The sequence below is a fragment of the Ahaetulla prasina genome, chromosome 3 (genome assembly GCF_028640845.1).
Source record: "Ahaetulla prasina isolate Xishuangbanna chromosome 3, ASM2864084v1, whole genome shotgun sequence".
NCBI lineage: Eukaryota > Metazoa > Chordata > Lepidosauria > Squamata > Colubridae > Ahaetulla > Ahaetulla prasina.
The window spans coordinates 158,027,715-158,053,282 of NC_080541.1; the positions used below are offsets into that span (position 1 = coordinate 158,027,715).

Here is a 25,568-nt window from a genome sequence, read left to right on the forward strand (position 1 = left end):
CACATGACTCGGAGTGACTAGCTGAGCTTTGAATCACACCCTAGTACAGGGCTGTCAAACTCGCGTCGTCACAGCATCATCATGTGACGTATTGCGACTTTTTTCCTTTGCTAAACCGGGTGTGGGTGTGGCCAGCACGTGACACATTTGGGTCAGGGGCTGTGAGTTTGACAGCCCTGCCCTAATAGGTCCATCAGAACTTCAAATGGTCACTAGGCAACCAGTAATAAATCAAGGACAACCTAATGATCAGATTGCTTCGGTATGCTGTATGCTGCTATAGGAAGAAACAAGGATAATTCAGTCATATGACATTTTACATCTTTCCACTGCCTTTTGTCATGGGCTTGGATTCAGACTGGGACTTGCTTGAATGGAAAGGTGTGGGGACTGAAAATCTCTCATTATGCACTGGGTTTTATCCCATAGTTCCCAGGAATCCAGCCATTGTCTAGACAGGTTATATCATTCATCAGCATAGCTGCCTTGAAAAATACTTACCGGTATATAAGATAGATTCTAGATTCTACAAAGATTTATGTTATTGTGCAGAAATACCACGTACATCTGCTCACAAAGAAACTCACAAGAAAAAGAATGAGAGAGTGAGAGAAAAGATCTCTGACCGATCCCTATGTTTTAAACTGAAAAGCTGAAGAGAAAGAATGATGCCAGAATATCAAATCAATAATGTTACCAAATCCATCAAAGCCAGACTATTTCAGCAGTCTGCATTTCTCTCATAGTTTTCTTATAATTTTCCCATTGGCTGTTAGGAACCCTGCAAGTTTAATGTATTGGCAGCTGGTCTTTCAACACTAACAACTATTCTCGTTAAAGCTCTTTAATTTATTCTTTCTAAGATTGTAGCTTTCATTTCAGAAAAGGGTATGCTATTTGTTGAGAAATATTTTTCTTCTTTTTTTCCGCATTATAAATATCGAGGGGAGGGGGGAATGACAGAAACATGACATCACAATGGAAACTAAATTCCTTATGTAATTACCTATGATAGTGGGATACAAATACAAAAGATACATTTTGCCATTTTGACATTGTTGCCAGGACAATGGTTATAATGGCATACCAATATTGTTCTAAACCACTCTGGTTTGCTTGATTTGGGCTTAAAGTAATGTATGAATCTTACTGTGGGTTGTAAACCCTGGTTTATGGCTTTAGTAAGTTGTATGAACCCAGTCATCTATGATATAGTCAATAAAGCTTTATTAAATCAGGGATAGTGTTAGCGTAACACTCAATCCATCAATTTAAGTAGAAAAAATAGCAGTGGATTACATGAGTACCCGAGTTTCAGCAGGTATTTGCCTTCTAGCTGCACACTTCTGTTTCTTTATTTTTATCTAAATTCCTTTTGATATGTTTGTAAAATAACAGAGAAACTAGAGTAGGGATTTAAGGAAACCTTTGTTATTACACGCAGTGATATTAGCACCCACCTAGAAGGAGATTATTCTGCTGATAAAATGTCCTGTTTCAGTCTGCTGCTCTTCGGCATACTCCAGAACACACTGTCTTGCAGCCCAAGTCTCACCAAATCTGATGGATTTGCTTCCGAGTGAATAGGCACAGTATTAAGCGGTGTGTCATTTAACCATCTGTCTGGCAGCATTTATTCTGAAAAACTTGCCAACATACAGTTGCCAAAGCAGCACATATTAATATTTGAGAACAAAAGCGATAGTTTAATACTGTTTCATCCCATGTTTAGGGAATCGATTTCCATTGCCTTATTGTAGATTCTATATTTGGATTTTATACTATGGTAACACTGAGCAGAATTCCTGTTAGCCATGCTAAAAAACAGGATTAGGCAGCTAATGGCCCCAAGGTGACATATTTTATTTATTTACTTACTAAATTTATATGCTGCCTATCTCACTGTCGAGTGACTCTTATTAACATCCACAGTATAATAATAATACATGCACACATACCCACCAAATAACAAATGGCACTGAATTTCATGAAAATCTGCAATGAGATTTTGTTTTGCTTGCTCATCCAGAGTTTTGATTAACAGGACATTGGTTTGAGTTACTACAAAGTGATAATGTTTATTTTTATGCAGTAAAATGATTCATCTGATTGCTGCAATCCAGCCTTCAACTATTGTGGACAAATGTTTAAGGCTAGAGAGATTACGCACATTTTGAGATTTAAGACTGACTTGTCATTGACTCAAATGATGTGATCAGATTTGATTTATGAAAATTCTAATGAATGGTGCAAGATTCATTCTCACTTCATAGCGAGAGCTCTAACCCATATTTTGTGCTATGATGAGTACAGATGTAATGGAAAAAATAGTTCCTATATGCTTGTTATATGTCTGTCAAAGACTTTTGTAAAGATCATTTTCCTTGCAGAACCATGCCATTGTTAAACTGAAGCATGCATGACATATCTTTGTTGAACCAGTATTAATACCTGATTTGATTTTCATTTTTGATATTTGAGGATCTTAATTATTTTAGCAGACATAAAATGCTCAGAAAATTATCTTACATTTTTCACTTAAAATAGTGATATTGCATATGTGGGAATATGGTGAACTGAAGACCGCTCCACAAAAGCAGAGCCAACTGCTTTATAAGTGTAATAATTTAAAGAATTAAATTTAAAAAAGCAATACATAGACTAAAGATCTAGATAAAATTGAAATAATGAAACTTTTAGAATAAGATTATGGAATTAATTACAAAGTACAAACAGCTTGTCATGGGAAATCGATTCCCTTTAGGTATTTACAAGATGTAGATAAAGAATTTTATGATTTGAAAAACTGGACATTAAGGGAAACTAAAGATTTTAGGTAGAAGAAAGATATACAGCTCTGTGCAAAATGTAATGACATTGCATCGATGAGATGGGCAGCACACAAATTTAACAAATAAAGGAAATAAAACACTCAGGAAGAGCAACTAAGACGTCAAGATACAGTCTAACCAATTGCCAAATTTCAAAGTCCCCCCCCCCAAAAAAACAAAACAAAAACCTGATCTGAAACATTTATAGAGAATACTGGTCTGAGTAAATATTCTGCCTTCTTGACTGTTTCTTTTTTTAAATGTATAATAAACTACAGCTCTGACTTTCAAGGTTGCCAACAATTAGCAATGTTGCTACAGCTACTGGTAATTGAATGAACTTGAAAATACCTTGGTGAGGTTATTCTCTCTCTCTCTCTCTAATATACTTTATTTCTGGGAAAGGAACAACTTTAATTTGACCTCAGCAACAACACGAGGACACTGTACTAGGGTGGATTTTACATTTTGATTCTAAAAAAAAAATCCATTTGAATTAATAACTCAGCATTTCTGAGCAGCCTGTTTTCCCTGGAAGACCTGATATTCCTTCTATAGAGACCAATTAACTGAGGCAGTGTTTTACTCTAATAGCCAATTATATTAATTACCAGTAAAACAATGTGTTTGCTTTGCTTGAATCCAACCAGTTGGCTTTGTCAAATGCTTTGCATTTCAAACTATGAAAGTCTACTGTAACAACTATCTAGAATCAGCAAATGAAACAAAATTCCCTTGTGAATGTAAAGGGTCATATGTTGGCACTGGATCAGGCAATTAAAATAGCTTTTTCCTCTCGCTGCTCCCCTTGTTCTATTTCTAGTCCTCATTAATTTCTTACACTTGAGTGGACCTGTTAATGGAGATGCATTACAGAGATTTGGATCTTTTCTTTCTTTCTTTCTCTTTCTCTCTCTCTCTCTCTTCCCTTTTCCTTCCTTCCTTCTCTCTCTCTTTCTTCCCTCCTTTTTCTTTTCCTTTCTCTCTCTCTGGCAAGCTCCCACACTTTTGCTAGCTGATAGACACCAATCCAAAAAGTGAACCCTGTGGCAATGACTTTATGTCCTGAATAACTGAGTCTGTTGCATTTTTCATACATAAGCAAGTTATGAAAAAAATGAATTTACTCAAGGAAATACAAACTGGGCTGCAATTAGTATCTTTCGCCACTCAGAGATAGACTTTATTTTTAACAGTATCAATCATTGAGAAATTATCTTGGGGAGCACTATAGCATGGAACGTTGCGTCTTTTAAACCACCTACCTATCACGTTCAACATCTAGCAAGAAACATTGGTGCCTGATGCAGTTTGTTGTGGAAGAGAGTTGATATATAAACAGAAAAGAGAAAAGGACTTTAATAAGGTCTTTATTTTCCTCTTTAATAAGGAGCCTTTTTCTTCTGGTGCATTTCTTCCAGCAATAAAACCTTATGATGGAGATGTTTTTGGGCACTGGCTCTGATGCTCTGTTAGCCCCATTTCACTGGAATGCATTCACATACTGATTTGCACCAAATCTGATCAGTAGCGGACTCTACCATTAGGTGGCCGATGAAGGCTGTTGTAGACAGCTGAGATGAGAAGGGAGCAGGTGTTTGAAGGCAGAACAATGTCAACTAAGTGCCCTGACTAGCCTGGAGAACAGTTTCTCATAGCTAATGTCAAAATTAGATTTAAGTGCTGGTCCAGTCAGCTTCAATCCACCCTTGTCATCTTTTGGTCAGACTTTCTCTGCTTAAAATGCATGGAGAAAACTCTCTTATTTTGATGGATTCTCCTTGTTTCCCCTCTGTGAAATATAAGATCAGATTTCTCACCCGTACTCCAGAGATTTGCCATCACTCCCTATATACCCTCACTTTGTTTTCCACTGATGTTTCTTCCTCACCATTATTTTGGCATCTCAGATGTTTCTCCCCGACCTGCAAGCTGTCAATGAATTCATGGCTGCTCCCTTGCTCCCCTCTGCAGAAATTTGCTCATTATGGCGAAATAGGAAAGATCAGAGTTCACGTTCAGCTTTCTGCATCGCATGTAGGGGTGTCTTAATTGTGCTTCTTGTGCTCAGTGATGCTCAACAGGCAAAAAGAAGCTCGGAGAAAGGGAGAATATGAGAAGGATGAACTTGCAATACAAAAAAAAAAAAAAATCCACAATTTTTTTTTTAAAAAAGTGTTTCCTTTCCTCTCCAAAAAATATAGTTTCTGGAGTAGTAGTTATATTAGTCTACTGCAGCAAAACAGCAGAAAGATTTGATTATGACAAACGTTCTTACAAATCTCAGTCTGCTTCTTTAGATGCACTAGGTCAGGGGTCTCCAACCTTGGTCCCTTTAAGGCTTGTGGACTTCCACTCCCAGAGTTCCTCAGCCAGCTTTGCTGGCTGAGGGACTCTGGGAGTGGAAGTCCACAAGCCTTAAAGGGACCAAGGTTGGAGACCCCTACACTAGGTATAATCTTAAGAATAAAGGGTAGGGGGAAGAAAAGGGTGGAATAAAGGTTAGAAACTGGTATCCATTGTCATTTTCAGCCAAACAGTTCCCGGGACATAACACAGACAATCTTACATTCTTACTCGGCTCGGCTGAGGAGCTGGCAGCCGCCTGGGATGAGGCGGCCGCTGGAGCCTTAGACCGCGTCGTGCCTTTGCGGCTTCTGACCCGGCGACGAACTCGACCAGCTCCCTGGTATAATGAGGAGCTGAGAGAGATGAAGCGCCAGAAAAGAAGCCTAGAGAGCGCCTGGAGGTCCAGCTGCTCCGAACCAGACCGAACACTAGTGAGGTCATATATTCAGACCTACCTAGTGGTGATCAGGGTGGCGAAACATAACTATTTCTCCGCACTCATCGCATCGGCAGATAATCGCCCAGCCACCCTGTTTAGGGTGACCCGCTCCCTGCTTAGGCAGGAGGCTCGGGAGGACCCCTTACAGGGACGTGCTGAGGATTTTGTTCAATATCTGTCTGATAAAATCGCTCAGATTCGGGACGGCTTGGACACTGATTGGATAGATTCAGGTGGGATGGCGGAGACGAGTCTTGAGAATGTTATCTGGGCTGAGTTCGATCCTGTGACTCCTGAGGACATGGACAGGTTGTTGGGTAGGCTGAACTCCACCACATGTTTATTGGACCCGTGTCCCTCCTGGATGGTGCTGGCCACCCGGGAGGTTACACGAGGCTGGCTCCAGGAAGTTACCAACGCTTCTTTGTTGGAGGGTGTTTTCCCTGCCGCTTTGAAAGAGGCGGTGGTGAGGCCCCTCCTTAAGAAGCCCTCCCTGGACCCGGCTATTTTAGCGAACTATCGTCCAGTCTCCAACCTTCGCTTTTTAGCGAAGGTTGTTGAGAGTGTGGTGGCATATCAGCTTCCTCAGCACCTGGAGGAATCTGTCTATCTGGACCCGTTCCAGTCCGGTTTCAGGCCCGGTTACAGCACCGAGACGGCTTTGGTCGCGTTGGTGGATGACCTCTGGAGAGCCCGGGACAGGGGTTGTTCCTCTGTCCTGGTTCTTTTAGATCTCTCAGCGGCTTTTGATACCATCGACCATGGTATCCTGCTGCGACGGTTGGAGGGATTGGGGGTGGGAGGCACCGTTTATCGGTGGTTCTCCTCCTATCTCTCTGACCGTTCGCAGACGGTGTTGGCAGGGGGGCAGAGATCGGCCCCGAGGCGCCTCACTTGTGGGGTGCCTCAGGGGTCTGTTCTCTCGCCCCTCCTGTTCAACATCTACATGAAGCTGCTGGGTGAGGTTATCCGTGGGTTCGGGGTGGATTATCATCTGTACGCTGATGATACGCAGCTGTACATTTCACCCGAACCACCCCAACGGTTGTCGAGGTGATGGGCGGTGTCTTGAGGCCGCGGGTCTGGATGGGGAGGAACAGGCTCCAACTCAACCCTTCCAAGACAGAGTGGCTGTGGGTACGGCGTCCCGGTACAGTCAGCTTACACCATCGCTGACTGTGGGGAGGAAGTACTGACCCCAGGAGGAGTGCGCAACTTAGGCGTCCTCCTGGACGATCGGCTGTCCTTAGAGAATCATTTGACAGCCGTCGCCAGGGGAGCATTCTATCAGGTCCATCTGATTCGCCAGTTGCGCCCCTTCCTTGACCGTGATGCCTTGCGCACAGTTACTCACGCCCTCGTCACTTCCCGCCTGGACTATTGCAATGCTCTCTACATGGGGCTCCCCTTGAAGAGCACCCGGAGGCTCCAGTTAGTTCAGAATGCGGCCGCGCGGGTGATAGAGGGAGCACCGCGTTGCTCCCATATAACACCTATCCTGCGCGGCCTGCACTGGCTACCAGTAGTCTTCCGGGTGCAATTCAAGGTCTTGGTTACCACCTTTAAAGCGCTCCATGGCTTAGGACCGGGATACCTTCGAGACCGCCTTCTGCCGCCGATTGCCTCCCAACGACCTGTGCTCTCCCACAGAGTGGGCCTCCTCAGGGTGCCGTCGACCAAACAATGTAGGTTGGCGGCCCCCAGTGGGAGGGCCTTCTCTGTGGCGGCACCAGCCCTGTGGAACGAGCTTCCTCCAGGATTACGACAACTCCCCAACCTCCGGACCTTCAGACGTGAACTGAAGACTCTATTATTTCAGCGTGCAGGACTAGCCTAAGATAAAAGGTTTTAGCATATTTTAATGGGGTTTTTATAGGTTTTTACTGTTTTAGTGACCAGGCCATGATAATATTTAGTTTTAACTGGGTTTTAATGTTTATTTATTATACTGTTTTAATATGCCTGTGAACCGCCCTGAGTCCTACGGGAGATGGTGCGGTATATAAGTTTGATTAATAATAATAATAATAATAATAATAATAATAATAATAATAATAATAATAATAATAATAATAATAATATTCTGTTTAACAAAGGTAGGAAATCTTTCTACCTTTCTGGTTTATCGGCGGTAACTGTATTAATACAAGGAGTCCACAGATAACTTCTGGGGGTGTCATGGACACTGTCTCATCGTCGACTTTGGTCTGATGTAATCCATATGATTACATTTCAGCTCTAAGCCATTATTTAGCTCATGAAGGGATGAGGAATATCTTTTGGCACTGATTTGTGGCCTTGTTGGCTTGCATCTATTGTTTTGAAGGCTCTGGTCATATGAACAGATAATAGCATTCCCTGTATTGAATGTTCTGTTTCGGATCATTCTCAGTACAAAATGCTGCACATCTGGCTAAGTGGTTTATGATTCACAGCACATATTGTTGTCACAATAAGCTTTCATCTTGAGGGTTTCATGGTTTTCATTATACTTTTGACTGCAGTGTCACCCATCAACGGAGCATGTAAACTGTCTGCTGAGTGGATGATGGGACAGAATTCCCAGCTTAGCATATTTTTCCAGGTTGACTATGAAAGCACTTTAATACTTTGCATTGTATTAACCTTTGGATTCTGAGACACTTAAGCCTTTGCTACAGCTCATGAGTTTAACTGCTAGCCTGCAGTTTGTCTTGTCTTATAAAACAGTGATATGAATGGTTTGATATCTGAAATCTAAACATTTATATCTATATCTGTCTCCACAGCACATAAAACCTGGAGGAAACAAAAATGCTTTTTTATGTTTAGCATTTTTATTTGCAAAGCCAACAATCCCCCGGCTCATAGTGTTGTCACATCGGTGCTTGCACGCATATGTATAAGCATGTCACCTAGAACAGCAAAAGTATTTCTGAACATGGTTTTCCCCTTAGGACCACTAGGTGACACTGTGGAGCAGTATTTGTGTCAGCTGGACAGCCCTGAGCTTCCAGGCTTTTACAGGTTGGTGCAACTGTAGTTTAAAGAGGTCTATATGCACAGTCATCCTCTTTTCGTTTGGTGTTCATTCTGTATGGTAACATCTTCTGTCCCAGAATTATCTGTTGGGAATGCTCAAACCTGATTACACCTTTGCTAGGTTGTGGGTGAAGGCAGTTTGCATTTGATCAAAATACATAAATACAGGTAATCCTCGTTTACCAACTGCCTTGTTTAATGATCGTTCACAGTTACTATGGTGATGAATCGCGACTGGTTCTTGCATTTACAAGACCTTTGCAGGTCTGTAAAGCAAAAGAAAGCTGAAGTAAGATCATAAGCATAGTCACGGTTTCACTTCGTGAGTGCTTTGCTTTTTTTTTTTTTGTTTGTTTACATTTTATACCCCGCCCTTCTCCGAAGACTCAGGGCGGCTTACAGTGTATAAGGCAATAGTCTCATTCTATTTGTATATTTTTACAAAGTCAACTTATTGCCCCCCCAACAATCTGGGTCCTCATTTTACCTACCTTATAAAGGATGGAACCAAGCTGCAGGTCCCAATTGTGGTCACTAAATGAGGACTACATGTAGCTTTTTTTTAAAAATAGTAACCTTGATAACATGGGTCATTTCATTTCATCATGGCTGCCCTTTTCATTAGTAAGGTGAACATCCACTCCTACATCCAAATATACACATACATGAGTTTGACCCTGTGGCTCCCGAGGACATGGACAGGTTGCTGGGTAGGTTGAATGCCACCACGTGTTTACTGGACCCATGCCCCTCCTGGCTGGTGCTGGCCACTCGGGAGGTGACACGAGGCTGGCTCCAGGCGATTACGATCGCTTCTTTGGTGGAGGGTGTCTTCCCGGCCGCCTTGAAAGAGGCGGTGGTGAGGCCCCTCCTTAAGAAGCCTTCCCTGGACCCGGCTGTTTTAGGTAATTATCGTCGGTCTCAACCTTCGCTGCGGCGAAGGTTGTAGAGAGTATGGTGGCATATCAGCTTCCTTGCACCTGATTGAAACTGTCTATCTAGACCCGTTCCAGTCCGGTTTCCGACCCGGTTACAGCACGGAGACGGCTTTGGTCGCGTTGGTAGATGATCTCTGGAGGGCCAGGGATAGGGGTTGTTCCTCTGCCCTGGTCCTATTAGACCTCTCAGCGGCTTTCGATACCATCGACCATGGTATCCTGCTGCGCCGGTTGGGGGGATTGGGAGTGGGAGGCACCGTTACCGGTGGTTCTCCTCCTATCTCTCCGACCGGCCGCAGTCGGTGTTGACAGGGGCAGAGGTCATCCCGAGGCGCCTCACTTGTGGGGTGCCGCAGGGTCGATTCTCTCGCCCTTCTGTTTAACATCTACATGAAACCGCTGGGTGAGATCATCAGTGGTTTCGTGTGAAGTATCAGCTGTATGCGGATGATACTCAGCTGTACTTTCTACACCGAACCACCCCAACGAAGCTATCAAGTGCTGTCCCGGTGTCTGGAGGCCGACGGGTCTGGATGGGGAGAAACAGGCTCAAGCTCAATCCCGCCAAGACAGAGTGGCTGTGGATGCCGCATCCCGCACAGTCAGCTAAATCGCGGCTGAACATCGGTGGCGAGTCATTGGCCCCGATGGAGAGGGTCCGCAACTTAGGCGCCTCCTGGATGAACGGCTGTCTCTAGAAGAGCATTTGGTGGCCATCTCCAGGAGAGCGTTCACCAGGTTCGCCTGGTACGCCAGTTGCGCCTTTCTGGACCGGGATGCCCTATCCACGGTTACTCACGCACTCGTGACGCCTCGCCTGGATTACTGCAATGCTCTCTACATGGGGCTCCCTTGAGGGGCATCCGGAGGCTACAGTTAGTCCAGAATGCAGCTGCGGGTGATAGATGGAGCCCTCGTGGCTCCCATATGACACCTATCCTGCGCAGACTGCACTGGCTTCCTGTGGCCTTCCGGTGCGCTTCAAGGTTTTGGTGACCACCTTTAAAGCGCCCATGGCATTGGGCCGGGTTATTTACGGGACCGCCTACTGCGACCGAATACCTCCCACTGTCCCGTGCGCCTCACAGAGAGGTCTCCTCAGGGTGCCGTCAGCGAGGCAATGTCGTCTGGCGACGCCCAGGAAGGGCCTTCTGTGGGGCTCCCACCTCTGGAACGATCTACCCCGGACTTCGCCAGCTGGACCTTCGGACCTTCCGCCGCGGGCTTAAAACATACTTATTTAATTGTGCAGGACTGAGCTAGATTTTAAATTTTGGGTTTTAAATTTGGGTTTTATTTCTATTTTTAATTGGACGGGCTTTAGAATAAGTTTTTTAAATGTTTTATATTGTATTTATATTCTATTTATCTGTTTTTAGTGCCTGTAAACCGCCCTGAGTCCCTTGGGAGATAGGGCGGTATATAAATATGATTAAATAAATAAATAAATAAATAAATACACAGGTAGACATTTTTCATCAGAATGTATTTCTGGTGGTTTTACACATTTTCCTCTTCATATCTTCTTCTTTTCATGCCAGAGGCCAGACTAATGTCAACTATAAAATTTACAGATATCAATCAGCTTCTAAAATGTGTAGGACTGCTTATGAGAAGGAGGATAAAATTCCCAAATGGTATTAGATGCTTTGCTTATTGTCTTCTGAACTACATTAAGGTCCTACACAAGGAGAGCTTTAGGAACTGACTAGCTTGTTGACAGTAGAAGAAACTGATTTTAAATCTGACTACATCTCATTGTAGCTTTGGAACCAAATGATTGGACAACATTCAAGAAAAGCTATAAAGATCTGGTACTCTGAATCGCATTCCCCTACAAACTCTAGTAAACATTCAAGAGAACATTAAAATAAATGAATCAAATATCCACACTAAACAGAGCAAAAGTAAATAATACTAAAGGACCTTGGAAGGGACCTTGGAGGTCTTCTACTCCAACCCACTGCCCAGGCAGGAAACTCTACACCACTTCAGACAAATGGTTATCCAACATCTTCTTAATAAACCTGGACATCTGATATTAATCAGTTAACAATTCTGAACATTGCCACATTAAGATGCATTGCATTGCAGTTTTAATACAAAGTGTTTGTAACAAATTAGCTTTTTTAAAAAAAAGAAATTCTAGTTGACTTATTGGGTCCTTCAACATAGATTAAGCAAACGAGGCCCAGGGAAGATATAAAGAACATTAAATTAGCAGGGCAGGTGATGGCCGACAGCAGTGTTTTTCAATCTCAGCAACTTTAAGACTTCTGGACTTCAATTCCCAGAATTCTGGGAGTTGAAGTCCACACTCTTAAATTTGTTGAGGTTGAGAAACACTGATCTAGAGGTTCGGAAGAGATACTGCGGAGCCACGCAGGTGATGGATGAGATCGAAGGATGCGTAGGTGAAAAGGAAAATGAGCAATCCTACAAGAAACGTGGAGCAATAAATTTCTCTACTACCATGAAAGAAAGAAAGTGTAATTTTTCCACCATGGGGAGTCCTAAGATTGTGATTTCCCACAGTGTAACAATTATTTCCTCCCCCCCCCCTTTTTCTTCATGCTTACTAGAGAAAAATATATATCAGGTCTACTAATTACTTTTACTGGCACCACGAATACAGTAAGTTCCTGGGTGAGCAACCCATCTCCTAAATTCTGCAACTTAGCTGATTTATGTTTCCTCACCTTCTTTAAATTACTGGAATAGGAGGGGAAAAAATGGTGAAGGAGTAATTTATGGGAGAAGCATTAGCTAACAGTAAATAAACAAGCCAGCATAAGGCTCTTTGCTGTAATGTATGATGCCTGGGAACCGTGGCGACAGAGGAAGAATTGTTACTGCCAATTGGTGGAGATTCTCGCTGCAGGTAGACGGTTCCTGCTGTCAGCCACTGTCTTCAAAGCTGCCACTGTTGCTGCAGGAAGGAAATCGCAGCGTACTCATGGGATCCGACACATAACCTGTGGAAAACAAAAAAAAAGAAGCTCAGGTGCTCATCACAAATGCCGTTCAGCCTAGCTAACGCACCTTGTCTCTCTTCTTCCCAGGTTCATCAAGCCTCTGTATACAGAAAACAAGCACAGAGGGCTTCCCTGGTAGCAGAAACACACGGTTTGATGCCAAATAAAAAGATCTGCTTCGGCTGCATCTTTTATGACCTGAGGTAACCACACTCAAAATCATTTCTTTTCAGGAAAATGACAGAGGTGGGAATCTGACAGGCAGATGGGATGCCATTGTATTCACAATCACGCTAGCCATTTAACATGATGGCTGATAGGAAAGTGGGAAATGTTAACACTGTCTCCCACTTCTGTTTGATTTTTAAATATACATATCTTGACCCTGAAGGGAAGATTCGAGGGTGAACAATAAGCTGTCTGCCAAAAATAATTGTGTCCTTAATCCTGGATTATTACTGTTACAATAGCTTATATTATAAGTACCTGTTTGCTTATTAGAGTATTTATCATCTGGGCCATTGGTTAAATGTCACTGCTTCAAATTATTCCTTTTGTGGAATATATGATAGTTTAGCCTGGTCACCAAATCTCTGAACTAAGACCATAATGGGTGAAGACCACGTATAACATAAACAAGATTCTCTGTGTGTGTGTGAAAGAGAAAGGCAGGGGGGTGGGCGGGAAAGGAAGCCCAGTAACCCCCCCACCCCAAAACCCTCTTTAATTACAAAAGGCAAGATCCCAATTCTTGCTGATCTGACAAAATAAGCAATTTCTCTCAGTGCATCCAAATGAAGTGCTGAGACAGGCCACTCCATTTCTTCTGGATCCTTTATCTAAAGCAGGGATCTCCAACCTTGGCAACTTTAAGACTTGTGGACTTCAACTCCCAGAGTTCCTCAGCCAGCAAAGCAAAGCTGGCTGAGGAACTCTGGGAGTTGAAGTCCACAAGTCTTAAAGTTGCCAAGGTTGGAGGCCCCTGATCTAAAGTACTGGTGGAAGTGTCTTTTTTGTATATGGACCCAGCATGCAAAGACCATCAAGTAAGTTTGCCATAAGCTCCATATTCAAGAAAAATTTGAGAAAATGTAGCGGTTAATTATTAAAAGTGCTATATTTCTTTCTTAAGGTAAAGGTAAAGATTCCCCTCGCACATACGTGCTAGTCGTTGCCGACTCTAGGGGATGGTGCTCATCTCCGTTTCAAAGCCGAAGAGCCAGCGCTGTCTGAAGACATCTCCATGGTCATGTGGCCGGCATGACTCAATGCCAAAGGCACATGGAACTCTGTTACCTTCCCACCAGAGGTGGTCCCTATTTTTTCTACTTGCATTTTTACGTGCTTTCGAAACTGCTAGGTTGGCAGAAGCTGGGACAAGTAACGGGAGCTCACCCTGTTACACGGCAGCACTAGGGATTCGAACCGCTGAGCTGCTGACCTTTCGATCGACAATCTCAACGTCCTAGCCCCTGAGCCACCGCGTCCCTGTACTTTTTTTGCCTAATCTTAATATCAGAAAAATCATTAGCTTTAATTCCTGGGGACGGTGCCTTACTTTGGAGCTTGTTAGATGGCACCTTTGACAACCAGCAGTGCTGTGTCAAGCCTCTGGTAAGTCCTGGACATCAGTCTGCGAAGCGACCTCAAAGGTGTGCAGGCCTACTTTTTTAGCAACTGCCTCAGACAGTGACCATTCACAATTATGACTGGTGAAAAAGTAACTTTATTTAGCATAACAAAAGTCTTCAGTTGAAACTGATCAAGGTCTAGTCAGTTGCAGGCAGTAGCTGCCTGCTGGCCAGAAGGTTCTAACCAACTAATTGAGGTCACAGAGCTGCGCTTGCAGTTAGCATTTTTAGGTAAGTATAGCACTTCAATTTTAGTTGAATGAGATGGCAGTTACCAGTGGTCTTTGCAGCCAGCCCCCCCACTCTCTGTCATGGGGTTCACTTAGCGACAGTGTCATTTACTAACCATTTCACAGAAACCAATTCAGGCAGAAAATGAGCATTACCTGTACTTAGTCTGACTTCAATTAAAGTTAAGCCACTTGAAGGTCTTGCACTGCTCAAGGAGCAGCATCTGAGCTGTGGTAGCACAGTGGTTAGAATACAGTATTGCAGGCTAATTCAGCTCACTGCCAGGAGTTCGATCCTCACTGGCTGAAGGTTGACTCAGCCTTCCATCCTTCCAAGGTGGGTAAAATGAGGATCCAGATTGTTGGGGACAATATGCTGACTTAGAGAAGGCTGTAAAACACTTTGAAGCTGTATATAAGTCTGAAGGCTATTGCTATTATTATCTCCTGTTACCAAGGTTGCTGATTTCTTATTTCTGGGTGCTATAAGTTTGGAGGATCAATTGCATTCCAAAGAAAACATCATCAGTCCATTAATACAGTTAATTATTATTGTAGAGAACTCGTATTTTACCATTTTGGTCAATAGGTGAGCATTGAAAATTTCTTCTCATCTCTTCCACAGAAAGGCCTTGAGAAGAGTGCTGACCAGCGCTGTAATTTGTAGAAAAGAGAAACGGTGAAGAAGAGTGCCTTTTAGAGCTTGCTTCAAAAGCAGTATGATTTAAAAATAAATCATTCTCATTCAAAATATGGAGATGCCTTTTACAATGCAAGAGCTGCACTGTAATAGTAGAAGGAGGAGGAGAATATGGTTATACCGAGAAACATTTCTGGAATAGTTTAACTAGGTGGCTCAGTGGCTAAGACACTGAGCTTGTCAATCAGAAAGGTTGGCAGTTTGGCGGTTTGAATCCCTAGTACAGGTCTCCTGGGTGAGCAGGGGTTGGACTAGATGACCTCCAAGGTCCCTTCCAACTCTGTTACTGTTACTGTTATTAATAGCTTGTTTCTCATCTTGAGCTTTGCCCCAATGTCTGGACTACTTTCAGTGTTATTAGCAATCTGAAGTAATAGGTCCAGCACACTATAAATATTTTATTTACATCTGTACTATCAGGTTTGTGCATGCTAATTTCTTTGCTAAACAGAGCATTACCCTTTTGAAGCAAATCCCAATATTATTCACCGTGAACACATTCCTTTATTCTTGGAAGTGATCAGACAGAGTCAGTCTTTGCCAGCTGCTCTCGGTTGATGGGCAACTATCATTATCAAGTATTCCCTCTGAATGGAAAAAGAAGCTGCCCAACTGCCCATTAATAGCCAGGTAATTTGTAGAGCACATCTGTGCTATCCCAAAGTAAAGAATTATTTGAAGTAATTTCAAAGAACAGTGTCTTCAAAGAACCTTTGGTGAAGTTGTGGCTGAAGGAACAAATTCAAGATTATTTCCAGCAATGCATCATCCAGGGTGATTTTGATCACAGTAATTTCAAACCGATGGCAGGTAAGAATTTCGTAACTTCAATGGCTGGCTTCACACTATTGGATAAATAAATGTTTATTCTAAAGATACCTTTCTGGAAATAAATCCCATTGAATCAGAAGTGACTTAATAACAAATAAACCGTAGCTAACTGTAGGAACCTTTATAGGCTATTTTTTATAAGATTCATATTGCTCTTTTTTTCTTGCTAAAATGTGCCTGCTTTCCATTTAAATGAATATATAAGGTAGCATATTATTATTATTATTATTATTATTATTATTATTATTATTATTATTATTATTATTATTATTAATAATAATAATAGTAATAATAATAATACAGCTCTGCTTAATAAAGGGTTCTATTTAAGTCTCATTGAAACAGACTGCTTTGCAACTCAGTTTGTGCTGCCTTGGGTATTAGTATTTCCATCCGTTTATCTCTATACAATTTGTCTCTTACATATTGTGTATCTATCTGTCCATCCATCCAGATGTCGCTTTTCTGATAATAATGCCAAAGCTGACAAATAAAGAATTAATAATTGTTTACTTTCATACTATATTTAATTAGGCTCAGTTACCAAGCCTAAACTTGTTGCTTAGAAAGAATTCTGTGGATATATTGGAAAACATTTGGTAAATGTTCTTGGGACATTGTTAAAAACTATTTGCTCCATTGCAAAGGGGACTGCTCTTTCTTTTCTTGTTGAAACCAAAATATAAAGCTACCTTGAGCTCAGTAGATCATATAGTTTTTATTTTTATTTTTATTTTTATTTTTTTGCTATACGGGTGAATTTTAAGTTCATTATATTGAGCATATTTGAAGTTGCATGGGTTTTTTTTTGTTTACCATCGGGTATTTTAGAATGAAATATAGGCTAAATCACTTTTAATACTTGAATATGCAAATAATACACGAATCTAGCATAATATTAAAACTAGTTAATAATATTTGCTAATAAATATTCAACCATTTCAAAGTAAAGACTATTCTGAAACAAGTAATTCTTCTTAATAGCACCATTGTCCAGATTAGCCACACTGTTCCAATATCAATCTTTATTATTCTAAAACCAAATATGCATGCGATGGAATATGACTCATCAGTTGAAGCCCATCCATATACTGCATGTCCTGCTCCTCTACTCTGTGGATAGTAGAAGAATGAATTCATGTCATTAGCGTTGCCAGGTCTCTACTGAATTGAAATGGTTTGTTCATTTATTTACTTAATTCAATCCATTTATTCTTTCTTGCTATTAGAGAAGCCATACTTTGTCTATGTCACTAATCCGACTTCACATTTACCTAAATTAAAACTAATGTGTAGTTACGAAAGTGTGCCCAGGCAACAGAATCTAATGAGCGCCAAGGTCAAATGCAAAATTCAGAATCACTAATATTATTTAAAATAGCTCTCACAGAGTTGACATTGCCTCGGACGTTACCAACACAGTTCCCACAACTTTCAGAGAAGACTATTTCTTGGTGGAGATACATTATTTGGTAACATTATTTGGAGCCATCGGCTTAGAATGTTTTTCACAAGAGAAGAGAAGATGTAGCTTCAGAAAAATGGTTCAAATCCACGGCCCAGGTTAGTTACTCAGTTTATAGGTGTAGCAATTCATCTATGGCAGGGGTGTCAAACTCAAGGCCCTTAGGCCAGTTCTGGCCCATGGAGTGCTTAAATTTGGCTCACGAGGCTGCCCTGGAAACAGCAAAGGACTGGCCTCTGGTGCCTCTGCCTTCATTGGCAGAGAGTTGCAGGAGGCCGTCCCACCTGAAAACGGAGCTCAGGAGCCCGTTTTTGCTGGTAGAGCACTTAGGCCGCCACAGGCGCTTCCCTGACACAAGTGATGTCAAGCTGGCCACACCTACCCTGGCTACACCCACCCAGCTCCCCCCCCCCACCCCGAGGTCAAACACAACTCTGATGCAGCCCTCAATGAAATTGAGCTTGACATCCCTGATCTATGCTATGGTATTCTGGAGTACACTTTGGTGTTCTCTAATCTTGGTTGTTGTTGTTTTGCAGACGTTTCATTACCATCAGATAATATCACCAGATAGGTAACATCATCAGATAGGTAAAGATGGTAACCAAAACTGCTAATCAAACATTCAATGCACACATATTTGGACAAGTAAATAAGCTTGCATTTTAGCATTTCCAAAATACATCACAAACAAGTCATAATCCCAATGCGATTGCTCTCTGGCAGATATTTCAGTCTTAAGAGGGCAAGTATGTTCTCAGAGAGGTGCAACTTCTTCAAGGTGTTTGATTAACTTACTAGGAATGTTACTGACGGAAATGCAAATAATTTGTTCAGAACATGTTCAGTAACAGAAGATGGAAGATTGGAATGAGTTCAGAACTAAGAAGGTGATGCTAGCTTCTTTTGAAATGAGACTTCTGGATGTATTCCATTTAATTAGGATAAATAAATAAATTGGAATGTATTGATTTGTGATCCTGCTGATATTGTCAGAGCATTCCGTAACAAGAGCCAATTCATATTTCAGAAGTGAGAAAAAAACAAGTATGAAATAAAATCATCACTGCCTTGATGTTTCTACTTTATTTACCAAAGGTGGATTCCAAATTGGTAAACAATCTGAACACAATTTTCTGGAATCCGAGCATTTCTCCCAGTGGTGGGTTTCCATTTTTTTTACTACTGGTTCTGTGGGCATGGGTTGGTGGGTGTGGCATGGGTTGGTGGGTGTGGCTTGGGGGGCATGGCAGGGGAAGGATTCTGTAAAATCTCCATTCTCACTCCACTCCAGGGGAAGGTTACTACAAAATCCCCATTTCCTCCTGATCAGCTGGGACTTGGGAGGCAGAGAATAGATGGGAACGGGGCCAGTCAGAATTTTTACTACCGGTTCTTCAAACTACTCAAAATTTCCACTACCGGTTCTCTGGTCAGAACCTGCTAAAACCCACCTCTGGTTTCTCCTTTAGCAAGTAGACCCACCTTTCAGGTTTTCTTAGGTTACTTCAATCCCATTTTCTGCAGAACTATTAAAATGGTGCCTTAGTTTCCAATAAGAGAAGCCATAAAACCATGTAATTAGTTACCAATCTTTTTAATCAAAACCAATGAAACCCTTCATATCAAAGCCTCAATAACTGAAATAGCTTTATAAAAATATTTCTTTTAGGACTTGCAGTCAGAATTAGGCTTCTTCATTCAAAAGTTATCAAATTTTATTGTCAATCATACTGAAAAAAAACTCTACAGAGTCATATTACTAGATGCTGATTGTTGCCTTTCAAACACGTTTTCCTATGAAAAGCCTTACAAATTACAGCTGCTATAAAAACCTGTCATATCATGGTGAATGGATGACATAAAGAAGGACAGATGTAGCTGCTCTAAGAATATTGGCGATTGGGCTTTTTAAATAATTATTTCTCCAGAAAACATACTAACAGTCATATGACATTTATTTAATTAAAAAGAAATTAATCACATATATAATATTTATAATGTTTCTTCTCTCTGTCATGTCGTAAAGTAACCAAAGAAATCCATGTAAGAATTGCACATTTGGAAAACAAAAGAATGCATCACCGTCTGTCAGGAATAAAAGGCAAGTCCATGCGCGAAGGTTCAATTTAACTGATTTATTGCTAAAAGCCTATGCACAGGAATCTTCTCAACTAACAATCAGTATCTGGTTAGAGTTACATAAGGGTCAGTGTCAATTGGGGTGGGTGGATGGGCAGAGGGTGGACCTAGTTCCTTTTTGGTTATGTAAGGATTCTAAACTGAATCCCCTGTTTAGTCCACGCCCTGGCTTTGCCATTCCTTCTCCTACACATGGGTGTCAAACTCGCAGCGTCACATTGCCATCGCGTGATGTATCGTGATGATTTTTCCCTTCGCGGAGCTGGGGTGGGCGTGGCTTGCGTGTGACGCATCTGGCCTGTGGGCTGCCAGTTTGACACCCCTGTCCTACAATGTCTGAAGACTTGCGTAGTAGCTCATAGAAAATAAGACCATCAGAAAGTCACGGTAGATCAGCGTTACCCAAATTGGCAGCCTCCAAAAGGACATCCAGATGAGACAGGAGGTCTTGAAATTCTTAAGATGGGCCAAAAATGAGTTCTTCCAAGCACATTTTGCTAAAACATTTTTCCAAACATCTCTGTGAAAAAGAAGTTGCTCAAAATTATTTCAAAGAAGAGCAGAACTTTAAAAGATTGTGATGAAGTCATCATAGCTGATGTTCAGGCATTTGGGTAGTTACAAAATGCCAAGAGGTAAAAAAATACATGTTCTGACTTTCAATGTACTTCCATTTCTCCACCAGTCTGTAGCTCTCTGCTTTCCCATGTTTAATTAACACCCTCACCCCAAAAATACTCAAATTTCCATTGATATGTATGTATGTATGTATATGTATGCATGCATGTTGCCAATAAGGGAGAACACAGAAGTTTTTCTTCTTCTGTTATAAAAATCCAAAGAAACCATTCATCCAATTTCTCTGGACAAATAGAGTAGACAAAGTCATAGACACAGTCAAATTCAAGATTATTTAAGACACAAAGGAAAATAAATATACTTAGGACATTTTAAAAACATGTTGGCGTTGCATCTCTACTAAGCACAAATAGCATGTGAACATTCAAGATATGAGTTAATATGAAGTAATATTTAATAAAATTCAAACCACTGTATCTTTTAGATTGTAACCTAACATTTATTCAGTGGTGGGATTCAGCCAGTTCGCACCACTTCGGGAGAACCGGTTGTTAACTTTCTGAGCAGTTTGGCAAACTGGTTGTTGGAAGAAATCATTAGGACAGAGAACTGGTTGTTAAATTACTTGAATCCCACCACTGCATTTATTTATCTTAAAAACTTCTGCTATTATATCACCAATTTTCTTCTGCAACTCACTGAGTTGTTTCTCTTTGTATTTTGTTTGGAAAACACAACACACTAGAACATTCCAATTTATCTTTTCATGTATATTGTTTTACATGCTGTGCAAAGTAAAGAATTACTTGCTGAGTGGTAAACTGTTTTTAACATCGAAATAACTGGCCCAAACTCAAAACACATTGGGGGAAAAGTTGACACCTGCGTATCTGTGTGGAAAAGATGCTGAGACACATATCTTGGGGAATTAATTAATGGTCTCAAGGCTAAATCTGGTTCTCCAAGCTGTTTACTCTCTTTTTACTCTCACATATTAAAAGTCTGCTCATTTTTTCCCATTCACTGGGAATGAAAATGACAGACCACCTTCACTTTCTATAAAGTTGATGCAACTTTATTATCATTGTTATGCACACAAAGTTTGCAAAACAGTTAGGAAGTATATTCATTCCTTAGACCAGAGGTGGGGGAACTATGGCCCTTTTATCACTTGTGGACTTCAACTCCCAGAATTGAAGCCAGGCCCATGCTGGCTGGGAGTTGAAGTCCACAAGTCATGAAGGGCTCTAGTTCTTCACTTCTACTCTAGATGATCAGGCAGACTTAGAAGTCAGGCTTGAGAAATGGGGATTTGTGTGTGGAAGCGCCCAAATGCAATTCTTGTTTGCTGCTTCAAAAGGAATAGATCACAAGTGATGTGAAAGAGCTTTGTTGGAAATCCGGGAACACAATTTCCCAAAACAATAAACAGATTAAAAAGTTCTTTCTGATATGGGTTATGTATATTTTATATCTTATCCTTACATCACAGATAGAAAACTGCCTATCTTCCCTATGTTATTTTTTTTTTTCATATGTTGAGGCCAATGTCTGATAGAACTATATGAAGGTCCTGCTATTTTGACCGAAGCGTTGGCAATGGAGCATAAGTGTTATGTCTCCAGATCCTTTAATCTAGTGGTTCTCAACCTTTTCTTGACTACAGACCCCCTTTTGTGACCATGGACCACCAAGACTTAACTCAAATTTTAAATCACAACATTTCTTCGGGACCGCCTTCTGCTACCACATGCCTCCCACCGACCGGTGCGCTCCCATAGAGAGGGGCTCCTCAGGGTGCCATCAGCCAAACAATGTCAGTTGGCGACACCCAGGGGGAGAGCCTTCTCTGTGGGGGCACCTACCCTCTGGAACGAGCTTCCCTCAGGACTTCGACAACTTCCTGACCTCTGGACCTTTCGCCGTGAGCTGAAGACGTATTTATTCTTCCGAGCAGGACTGGCATAAGAGAGGTTTTTTAATTGGACTTTTAAATGGGGTTTTATTTTATAATATGTATTTTAAAATTTAATTTATCGGCCTTATTGAATAAGTTTCTTAATAGTGATTTTATTGTATTGTATTGTACTGTTTTTATCTGGCTGTTAACCGCCCTGAGTCCTTCGGGAGAAGGGCGGTATAAAAATTATTATTATTATTATTATTATTATTATTATTATTATTATTATTATTATTATTATTATTATTATTATTATTATTATTATTCAAGCCTTTGTGGACTCCCTGTGATGACATCGCAGCCCTCCAGGGTTCCACCGACCACAGGATGAGAATTACTGCATCTATGTCCATGTCTATAGACAGAAAATCATAAGGCCATTGTTGTGTCTGCGCCCCCCGAGCCGGCCCTGCTGCCAGAAAGTGACTTGGAAAGTGAGGGGGAAGGGCCGTCAGGACTTACCTCAGGAGCACCGGCTCCCCTGGCTCAGCTCCAGGAGCCAGAAGCAGGCCAGGTGAAAGTGATAACGAGGCCTCCATCCCCTGACTCTTTCTCCCCCCAGGCCACGCCTGCAGACCCAGCTGACGGCAATCAGGCTTGGTTTTGTAGGCAGCAGAGGAGGGAACAACAGAAGCAAGGGTGGGGCAGGCCTAGGAAGTGCTGAGTCATGGAGCCACACCCCCACAGGATATAAAAGGCAGCCAGAGCTGCTGTGTCTCTTTGTAACAGGCAAATCCATTGATTGACTAGAGATTTATTTATTATTATTTATTAATCACACTTTTATACCATACCATCTCCTGTAGGACTCAGGGCGGTTCACAGGCATATTAAAATAAAACAATATAATAAATAAGCAATATAAAACCCAATTAAAACTAAATATTATAATAGCCAATCACTAAAACGGTAAAAACCAATTAAAACCGATTAAAATTTAACTAAAATAATTTATTCTTAGGCTAGTTTAGCTCGCTGAAATAATAAGGTCTTCAGTTCATGTCTGAAGGTCCGGAGGTCAGGGAGTGGTCGTAAACCCGGAGGAAGCTCATTCCACAGGGTCGGTGCCGCCACAGAGAAGGCCCTCCCCCTGGGGGTCGCCAACCTACATTGTTTGGTTGACGGCACCCTGAGGAGGCCCGCTCTATGGGAGCGCACAGGTCGTTGGGAGGCAATCGGCGGCAGAAGGCGGTCTCATAAATATCCCGGTCCTAAGCCATGGAGTGCTTTAAAGATGGTGACCAAAACCTTGAATTGCACCCGGAAGGCTACCGGCAGCCAGTGTAGGCCACGCAGGATGGGTGTTATGTGGGAGCAACGCGATGCTCCCTCTATCACCCGCACGGCCGCATTCTGGACTAGCTGGAGCCTCCTGGTGCTCTTCAAGGGGAGCCCCATGTAGAAAGCATTGCAATAGTCCAGGCGGGAAGTGACGAGGGTGTGAGTGACCGTGCGTAAGGCGTCCCGATCAAGGAAGGGGCGCAACTGGCGAATCAGGTGAACCTGATAAAATGCTCCCCTGGCGACGGCTGTCAAATGATTCTCTAAGGACAGCTGATCATCCAGGAGAACGTCTAAATTGCGCACTCCTTCCCTGGGGGTCAGTACTTCTCCCCCCACAGTCAGCGATGGTGTAAGCTGACTGTACCGGGATGCCAGAACCCACAGCCACTCTGTCTTGGAAGGGTTGAGTTGGAGCCTGTTCCTCCCCATCCAGACCCGCACGGCCTCAAGACACCAGCCCATCACCTCAACGGCTTCGTTGGGGTGGTTCGGGGTGGAAATGTACAGCTGAGTATCATCAGCGTACAGATGATAATCCACCCCGAAACCACAGATAACCTCACCCAGCGGCTTCATAGAGATGTTGAACAGAAGTGAGGCGCCTTGGGGCCAACCTCTGCCCCCCTGCCAACACCGTCTGCGAACGGTCAGAGAGATAGGAGGAGAACCACCGATAAACGGTGCCTCCCACCCCCAATCCCTCCAACCGCCGCAGCAGGATACCATGGTCAATGGTATCAAAAGCCGCTGAGAGATCTAACAGAACCAGGACAGAGGACAACCCCTGTCCTGGGCTCTCCAGAGGTCATCCACCAACGCGACCAAAGCCGTCTCGGTGCTGTATCCGGGTCTGAAACCGGACTGACATGGGTCTAGATAGACAGTTTCCTCCAGGTACCGGGGAAGCTGCCATGCCACCACACTCTCAACAACCTTCGCCACAAAGGGAAGGTTGGAGATGGGATGGTAATTAGCCAAAATAGCCGGGTCCAGGGAAGGCTTTCCTCCAGGTGTTGAGGAAGCTGATATGCCACCATACTCTCAACAACCTTCGCCAAAAAGTGAAGGTTGGAGACTGGACGATAGTTAGCTAAAACAGCCGGGTCCAGGGAGGGCTTCTTGAGGAGGGGCCTCACCACCGCCTCTTTCAAGGCAGCGGGGAAAACACCCTCGAACAAAGAAGCGTTGGTAACTCCCAGGAGCCAGCCTCGTGTGACCTCCCGTGTGGCCAGTACCATCCAGGATGGACACGGGTCCAATAAACATGTGGTGGGATTCAACCTACCCAACAACCTGTCCATATCATCAGGAGTCACAGGATCGAACTCAGCCCAGATAACATTCTCAAGACTCGTCTCCGCCATCCTGTCTGGATCTATCCAATCAGTGTCCAAGCTGTCCCGAATCTGAGCGATTTTATCGGACAGATACTGTACAAAATCCTCAGCACGACCCTATAAGGGGTCCTCCCGAGCTTCCTGCATAAGCAGGGAGTGGGTCACCCTAAACAAGGTGGCTGGGCGATTATCTGCCGATACGATGAGTGTGGAGAAATAGTTATATTTCGCCGCCCTGATCGCCACTAGATAGGTCTGAATATATGACCTCACTAGTGTTCGGTCGGGTTTGGAGCGGCTGGACCTCCAAGCGCTCTCTAGGCTTCTTTTCCGGCGCTTCATCTCTCTCAGCTCCTTGTTATACCAAGGAGCTGGTCGAGTTCGTCGCCGGGTCAGAAGCCGCAAAGGCACTTCGCGGTCCAAGGCGCCAGCCGCTGCCTCCTCCCAGGTGGCCGCCAGTTCCTCAGCCGAGCCGTGGGCTAAATCCCTCGGAAATGGCCCAAGCTCCATCAGAAACCTCTCAGGATCCATCAGGCGCCTGGGACAGAACCATTGAACCGGTTCCGTCTCCCTGCGGTGAGGTGTAGCGGTCCGAAAGTCTAGCTGAAGGAGTAAATGATCTGACCATGACAGGGGTTGAGATATTAATTCCCCTAACTCCAGATCATTTAGCCACTGTCCCGAGACGAAAATCAAGTCCAGTGTGTTACCCCCAACGTGGGTGGGGACATCAGCTACCTGGGTCAGGTCCAAGGCCATTGTGGAAGCCATGAACTCCCGAGCTGCCGTTGACAAATCGCCCATCGACGGCAAGTTGAAATCCCCCATGACCATAAGTCTGGGGGTCTCAACCACC

At 42.9% G+C, this 25,568-nt stretch overlaps 1 protein-coding gene across 2 annotated transcripts in view; it reads right to left on the bottom strand.

The window, feature by feature from the left end:
• Positions 1 to 11,045: 11,045 nt before the first annotated feature.
• The window catches only part of TNNI3K (TNNI3 interacting kinase), a 242,231-nt gene continuing 227,708 nt past the window's right edge, over positions 11,046 to 25,568 (bottom strand). Inside the window, exons 24-25 of one of the 2 annotated variants that reach the window (XM_058176427.1) lie at positions 14,989 to 15,068; positions 11,046 to 12,553 (exon numbers count right to left, since the gene is read on the bottom strand). In XM_058176427.1, coding sequence (XP_058032410.1) covers positions 12,477 to 12,553; positions 14,989 to 15,068 — 157 coding nt within the window. In that variant the 3' untranslated portion in view covers positions 11,046 to 12,476. The remainder of the gene's footprint in view (positions 12,554 to 14,988; positions 15,069 to 25,568) is intronic. The other variant, XM_058176428.1, reaches the window with a different exon arrangement.